This window comes from Vitis riparia, chromosome 8, assembly GCF_004353265.1.
Source record: "Vitis riparia cultivar Riparia Gloire de Montpellier isolate 1030 chromosome 8, EGFV_Vit.rip_1.0, whole genome shotgun sequence".
Lineage (NCBI taxonomy): Eukaryota > Viridiplantae > Streptophyta > Magnoliopsida > Vitales > Vitaceae > Vitis > Vitis riparia.
In genome coordinates, this window is record NC_048438.1 from 5,460,299 (window position 1) to 5,467,943 (window position 7,645).

A 7,645-nucleotide genomic window follows, 5' to 3' on the forward strand; every position below is an offset into this window, starting at 1 on the left:
TAATGGAAGAAATCAATTCTTCAATCCAAGGAAAATTTATTTAAAAACCATATTTTGGATGATGATGAAAATATCAGTTTTTATGGATATATTGAGAAATATCAATATAAATTTTAATACAAAATATTTGTAAAGTGAAAGTTAATCAAAATTTATGAAAATATTGAAAAAAATTATATAAAAATAACAATAGACACATAAAAGTTGTTTTATTGAAAAAAAAAATTGATACGTTATAATTTATGATATTAAAAATTTGAAAATATATTATATATACATCTATCTAATTTTGAATACAATGATGCATATATAAGTATTTTTTATTTTAAAATATTAATAATCTTATTTATAAATTTATATAATTATTATACAAAAGACATGATTAGTAAAATTAATTAATTTACAATAATTTTATTCTACCTAATTTACGATATATAATATATATACATTAATAGTAAGCACATATATAGCATGGCCATTAATATTAAGAACATATACAATTTGGTAGCATTGGAATTCTATTTTAGGCTTAAGGTCATGGGTTCACTTACTTCACTTCAGTTTTCTTTTTCAACCACGTCCGCTGTAGAAAACACCCAAATGCGTCATTTTGGTCGATGATAAGCTTAGCGGACTGGGCTGGGGAGTGCTGTGGGCTTTCTGATTCGTCACGTGGGTCTATAAAAATTTTGAAATTCAAAACAAAAAAATGGCTGACGTGGCACCGAAAAAGCCGGGGGGCAAGCCAGCAAATTAACCCCATCAGGCCCTACCAATTCAGCCGAGCCAGCATTCATCAACCATTTTGGAGACTTGGTTTAGACTTTAGAGGCAGTAGAGTTCTATCCAACTAACCATAAAATTGATTGATTCTATGAAAAGTCCATCTTCTGCCTAATGACCCAATAAACAAAAATGATCCTTTCATCATACAGTGCACCTATTCCATTAATTAATCATCCCATTGGAATGAAGAGGTGTAAATCAAAAAAATGGGATTTAATTCACTAATATGAAAATATACGAAAAAAGAAACTTAAATATTTTAATTTAATATTATCTTTATCTATTTAAAAATAATTTGTAATACATTACACACTTTTTAATAAGTCGTCCAATTATTCTAAAAATACTCTTTTATTTGTCCTGTGATCCGAATCAATCGACAACTAGACTTTAGAGGTAGATGTTTTTCTTCCTTTTAAATATTTTATTATTATTATTATTATTATTTTATTTATTATTTTATCATTTGAGATTTTTTTTTCTCTAAAAACATTATAAAGTAAGAATTTGAAAAAAAAAAGTTTTTTCTAGTATTAATAAGTTAAAAATAAATTCATATTCTTGATACTAAATAAATCAATAATAAATTTGTATTTATTATATAATATTAATAATTGTTTAATATAATAGAGAATAAAATTTGTTATGAGAGTTTTTCATTTATAAAATGTTTTACAATATGGTTGTATTTTGATATGTAGTATAAAAATAAATCAATAAATAATTATTTTATATTAAATAAATTAATCATGATTAAAATAATTATATATTATTAAATTTATTACTTATTATTTAATAAACCTTATTACTTTTTGAATTAGTAATTATGATTAAATAGGATTTTTTTTTTTACAATATTTTCTTTTAAAATTTTAGGAAATAAAAAAAATATTAATCCTATTTAAATGGATTTTTTATGCACAATATTTCCTAAACTTTTAGAAAACTTAAATAAGAATCCTACGAGATGTTTGTTTTTAGAAGAAAAAAAATCTTAAATAATAAAATAAAATAATAATAATAATAATAATAATAATAATGAAATATCGGAAACATTAAAGGAATCTAGTTGTCAATTAATTTGAATGATATGACAAATAAAATGACATTTTTAGGAATAATTGGATCACTTGTTAAAAAGTGTATGTATTTCAAATTATTTTTAAATAGACGAAAATAATACTAATTTAAAAAATTTACTGTTGTTACTTTTCTGGTGAAAAACCTAGAGTGCAGAATCATTCCAACAAGAAATTGGGATTGAAATATGGTAGGTCAAAAAAAGGGAAAGTAAGGGCATATAGCAGGCCAAGTGGGATAGGAACATATAAAATGCAGAGCATGATGGTAGCCTCTGTGGCTAAGCAAAAGGGAATATACACAATTAAGATAGAAAACCTTTTTAAATGAGCGGGTGCCTGCCAAATGGTAATGGTGGGGAGAAGAAGCATAGAGGGGGGAATCAAATCAAACAAAGGAAACTTTTGTTTTGAATTTTTCTTCCAATAAAAAGGACCCATAGATCCAGCAACTTCACCTTTTCATGTCCCTTGAAAAGGTTAACTTTCCAGCTTACAGCAGGCTTCACCCACATTGGAAAGGAATATCTGGTTTCCATCTTGGCGATAATAATAATCATAATCATAGTGCCAGAATCCTGTATACAGGCCATTCAGATTCTGTGTATGTTTGAAATATCTATGGGCCAGGCAGATTAAAAGCCATCAGCATATTATATGGGAACTTGCAATTAGAAAGTAGCAGCACAACAGTTGGACTTGCCCTAGTTTGCTAGTCTGCAAAAGTTAAGAACCCTCAAAAGGGGAATGGTCTTTTGAGAATTCCAAGAAGAGCTGAACAAATAGGAAAGTTAGAAGAATTGTAATTCAGTTTAGGAAAGAGGGATTACATAGTAGGGGGTGCCATACAAAGACAGGCATACGGCGAAAAAGACACAAATACAAGCTCCAACCATGGAATGATGGAATAATAAAAAGACGGTTTCATTTCCTGCCCAACACAGAACAACACAACCCCTCCCCCCATCTCTCACAAACCACTCAAAAAGCTCAAATGGGATCTTCTTTCCAAACCCATTGACATCATCAAAGACACTTAATAAGGAAAATAAAAAGACACGTTAGAATAATCACACATCCTACAATTTACTGTCAAGTCTCTGCTATTGCAACTTCAACTATTTGTGAAGTATCTGGGGTCACTTCAGTTACCAGTTGTGCAGGTTGTAGAAGCTGGTTGTCTTCAGTTTCCGGTTGTGCTGGTTGCAGAAGCTGGGTGTAATGGAACTCAATCTGTAGGCGACGATGAAGATGAAGAGGCATTGACGCCATTAGGCCTTTCTTTATATCTGCCTGCAACTCCCTTATTGGGATTGCAGCCAAGAAGTTCTTGATGTACTCTTTGCAAGATTCCTTCCCTTGGCATACAACTTCAGCTTCCTCTTCATCAGCAGTTGATTCTTCAGGTTTGGTTACTACAGGCCCTGCCACAGAACTCTCCTGAGGATTCACTTGCTGGGCAGGCCGGTTCTTGGGTTCAATTGCTGCTGTCACCATCTGCTGATCCCCACCAGGTTTTTCATCCGATGGTTGTGTGACACTTGACAGCTTGTAGAGTTTCGTATCCCTGTCAAACTTCAAGATATAGGCTTGGTCGCATCCCTCGTAGAGCCTCTCCCCCAATGTGTCAATGATGTAGTAAGCTTCCGGTTCAACTATGAGGACAAAAAAATGGTCATTCCAACTCACAATATAAACCTGAGGGCCACTGTTGCTAGGAGATTCTGACCCAGCATGACTAATCTCATCCCAAATACTATCAAAGGACATGGCACCTTGCAAAAAGTCAAATCTCCCCTCATCCATTCCATCTGGATGGAAAAAACCGATAAAGGACTTCCCAGGAACCACAGAGAGAGGTCGGATTTTGGCTTCAAGGACAGTATCAAGGTCAAAGTGCTTGTCAGGAAACCCTTCCCTATAGGTTTCATTGTCACAGAGATTCCTCCATTCTAATGAGCCTTCTCTAATCAAACTGTCAAACTGAGACTTAATGGGCATGATATCCCGGTTGGTTTGGAACCAATTAGCAATTACAGCAACAAGAGCTGTACATGCACTCTCACCTGCTGCCCGCTCACTCCTTTGATCAATAGAAGCAAAGAAAACTTGTGTCTGAACCTTCATGTGTCCATCACGGCTTACAACTTCTTTTTGTTCCCAATTGCCAATGGCAAAATTGTCATCCCCAAATTCAGAAACTGATGATCGATTAGCAGATGAGTCTTCATCTGTTTTATGCCACTGCCAAAAGGGTTGAAATAATTTGTTTTTAGAACTCAATTTACTTTCATTTACTATATAAGTTCAAAGGAACAAAACAAAATGGTGATATCCAGATTTCATCTCTTTTGACACATTTAAGTGGAATATCTGCAATGAATGTGTACTGAATTTCAGAAATGGTGTAAAATTTTCCGATAAAAAATAGGGCAAATTTTGCATCAGAAATTGGTTGCAAAGCTGGTTTCTGTCAAGGTCAGTTGCCCCATTCTACAGTGTGTGTAACAAAAGACTAAACTATGGCATATGTTTCCAGGATCAAAAGGCTCAGGGTTGCTAGAGAAATAAAGGATTCCCATTGCCTCTTACATCAGACCAAGTCAACTGGCAAACTTGAAATAGGAAATCCTACCAGGAGAGCCACTTAATATTTGATATAAGGCATCTTTACATGTATCAAAGGCATCTTTACCATGATTTATGACAATGCTTGGTAAAATCTTTCAAATATAATAAAGAGGAATTCACTTCAAAAACATTGATAAAGGAAAATCAATTAATGTGACATAACAACATGGCAGAACTATAGAAAAGAAAGCAGGAAAGAATAGGTTCTTACCCCAAATGGAAGAGATTCATCAGAGCTGAGCTGCCGACGATCAAAATCAATGTCATCCCCACCATCTTCTCCGTAGGCTTTCTTTAACAGGGGCTCCCCTCTGGCTTTAGGAGATCTGAAGCTCAGCTTCCTCTTCCTCCATGATAGGATGCTACGCTTTGAACTTTGCAGTTCAGATACTGCTGCATTTGAATCATCAATCTGTGAGCATCCAACATCCGATTTGCGGTTGCTATAGTAAACCCAGTCCTCATCTCCACCATTGATCCTCGTATTTGAGTAAAATGATCCTCCAGCACAGTTAGCATAGGCCAACGTTCCATAACTGAATGACTTCCTAACACTGGAATCCTCCTTACCTTCATCTGTCTCTCCTTCCTCAAAATCATCAAGGGAATCTGAGTCAAACGGGTAGGTATAATCACCATCCTCACTCCTGGCAGAGCACCTTCCCTCACTGCCCTCTTCCTCACGGCATGCCTTTTTTGCTCTTCTGGTTGAGACATACTCGGTAAAAATCTTTACTTTTCTAAGGCCTGCTTTAATTGCAGAAAGCTCATCTTTCTCTGTGGAGGCAGTTTCTCCAGGACGGGGGGATGATGGCACAGGCACTATTGCTCTCTGAACTGAGTCAGTCGGCTCTTGTGCAGTTCTCAATTCCAATAAGCTGAGAGATATCTGTAAGGGTAAAACTTCAGGTCAGACAAGTATAGTCAAGTTTACTCTAACAGAAATATATAAACACACACAAGTCAAAGTGTGCTGCAAACTGCAAATGGACATTCAAATTTAAAAACAATTTTAAAGATACATACACAAAGTAGTGGATGAGGCTCAGCAGCACCTCCTGGGAGTGTAAGAGGGATATTCAATTCAAACTCTTTCTCTTCAGCTGCAGAAGCAAATTCTGCAATATTCAAAGATGCTGTTCCAACAACAGGGACCTTGTTTTTCGGCCCTTGATGCGATCCCTGGATAAAACAATATGAAATTAGGTCCTCTTAGAACAAGCCAATAAAAGTTCTTTCCTCAAAACCAGGAATACCAAAACTGAACCCCAAACCAATGAAAAGCCGACAAATCATCATTCTTACGGAAAAACACATGGATCATCCTAAAAGAAGAAAAATCATCAAGCAAAATCTCTCCTTATCTCTTGCATTAATAAAACAAGTGATAAGCATATCAAATTATAGGGAAAGTTCCAAGGTTAACATAAAACCCCACATGATGCGGTGATCAAATGCTCCCCATTAGTTTTCAGGCTCAAAAATTGTGAAAAAACACCCATAGCAGGCACCAAATAAGTTCCACAAATAATATCTAGCTATATGGAAAAATAAAGACACCAATAAATGAATAAAATACTAGTTTTAGACATACTTTAAGAAGATTATGAGTTCATGATGCTGAAATACCTAACTGAAACCCCAACAGTCAATTCATATTACAAACCACACGGATGAGTCTTATCACCATCAAAACCACACAATAGTGTGAACCCTTTTACCAAGTCAATTGCAGAAATCACACACCAAATCCTATCTATCAAATCCACATCCGTAAATGTGTATGTATTAATTAATAGAAAAATAGACCATAACCTTCAAGTGCTTCATCTCATCATCCATGATGCAAATTTTTTTCTTATCAAAATAAGAACAAAAAAATCATAAAAATCCCATGTATTTTTTTTGATAGATTCATAAAAATCCTATGTATGAAAATATATGACAAATCAGAGACATAAAATATGAAAAAAATAAATAAAAATAATTTTCAGGTGCATATTCTACAAGAATAATACCATGAAACCCAGACACATTTTACCACACAAAATGTCAAACAAAAATAGTTCCACAAAATTGGTCACAGAATTGAAGGCTACCCATCCAACCCAACACTGTGGAAGTTTTCGAATGAAACTCCATCAAAAAAAAGCCCCCCAAAAATAGAAAAAGAAAAAGAAAGAAAGAAAACCCTTACAACTCAAAAGATTTCATGAAATTTCAAGAGAAAAGAAAATAGAGGAATTTTAAAGAGAGAGACTCACGTTTAGGACTGTAAAAGCGATCTCCCAAGGATGGAAAACATTATCCTTGTAAGCTGAGAGATTACAGACGCTCTGAAACTCCTCATCCCAAAGAACGACGCCGTCTTGGCCCACGTCCTCCTCCTTCGTGAAGTTCCTCTTCACCGTCCGTCTCAGCGAACTCAGCGAGATCTTGGGCCCCTTCCACCTGATCTCCACCACCACTCTCCGCCCCTCGGCGCCCTCCTCCGCCGCGCACCCCCATCCCTCCATTCTCCTCACCACCAGCTTCACCTCATACTTCCTCGGAATCAGCGGCGGCCATGGCCGCCAACGCATCATCTTCACCACCATTTCTCAACCCAGAAGGAAAAACACCCAGAAATTCCTGAAACCCAACTCCGAAACTGAAATTACATGCGTCAGAAGAAATCTCTTGGGAAAAAAATGACGGAAGATCCTCCAAAATCTCCGAAGGTTGCGATTAGGTAACAAATAAGTAAAATCGGATCTCTGGAGAACCTCGGATGACCAAGCTGTTGACGCCGAGATTCAATGTCTGTTGCACAAAACCCTGAGATTTTTCAACCAGATTTGAGAGAAAAAGCGAGAAAGAAAATGCGCAGTGGCGTTGGTTATTTGGGCTTTGGTTTTGGTATATAAAATGTAGAGAGCAAAAGAAAGGAAGAGGAAAATGAAATGATTTGATTTGGTTTGGTAAGTTTTAACCCTTTGGTTGGGTTAACGTACCCGATAGTAACGCCGTATTAACGAGGTAGTTGACTTCCGTCCGTTTCACTTCCCAGTCTCCGCCCCATGTCCACTATTTATCCGCAAAAAAAACCATATACATATCCATATACTGAAAAATTATTGGATTTGATATGGGAAAATCAGGGAAAATCA

The 7,645-nt window shown here is 35.5% G+C and overlaps 1 protein-coding gene across 1 annotated transcript; it reads right to left on the bottom strand.

Moving 5' to 3' along the window:
- Positions 1-2,640: 2,640 nt before the first annotated feature.
- LOC117920509 lies at positions 2,641-7,423 on the bottom strand. The gene is made up of 4 exons (XM_034838088.1): positions 6,761-7,423; positions 5,523-5,678; positions 4,708-5,385; positions 2,641-4,109 (listed from the first exon to the last, which is right to left on the bottom strand). The coding sequence occupies exons 1-4, from the start codon at positions 7,091-7,093 to the stop codon at positions 2,958-2,960; spliced, it is 2,319 nt and encodes a 772-aa protein (XP_034693979.1). The 5' UTR covers positions 7,094-7,423; the 3' UTR covers positions 2,641-2,957.
- Positions 7,424-7,645: the final 222 nt, after the last annotated feature.

Bases quoted from the DNA above. Each gene is read 5' to 3' on its own strand.
- LOC117920509 (XM_034838088.1), bottom strand. From the start codon at position 7,093: ATGGTGGTGAAGATGATGCGTTGGCGGCCATGGCCGCCGCTGATTCCG. The intron at 5,679-6,760 runs GTGAGTCTCTCT...TGTTTTATCCAG, and splicing joins TCGCTTTTACAGTCCTAAAC to GGATCGCATCAAGGGCCGAA. The intron at 5,386-5,522 runs GTATGTATCTTT...TTACCCTTACAG, and splicing joins AGCCTCATCCACTACTTTGT to ATATCTCTCAGCTTATTGGA.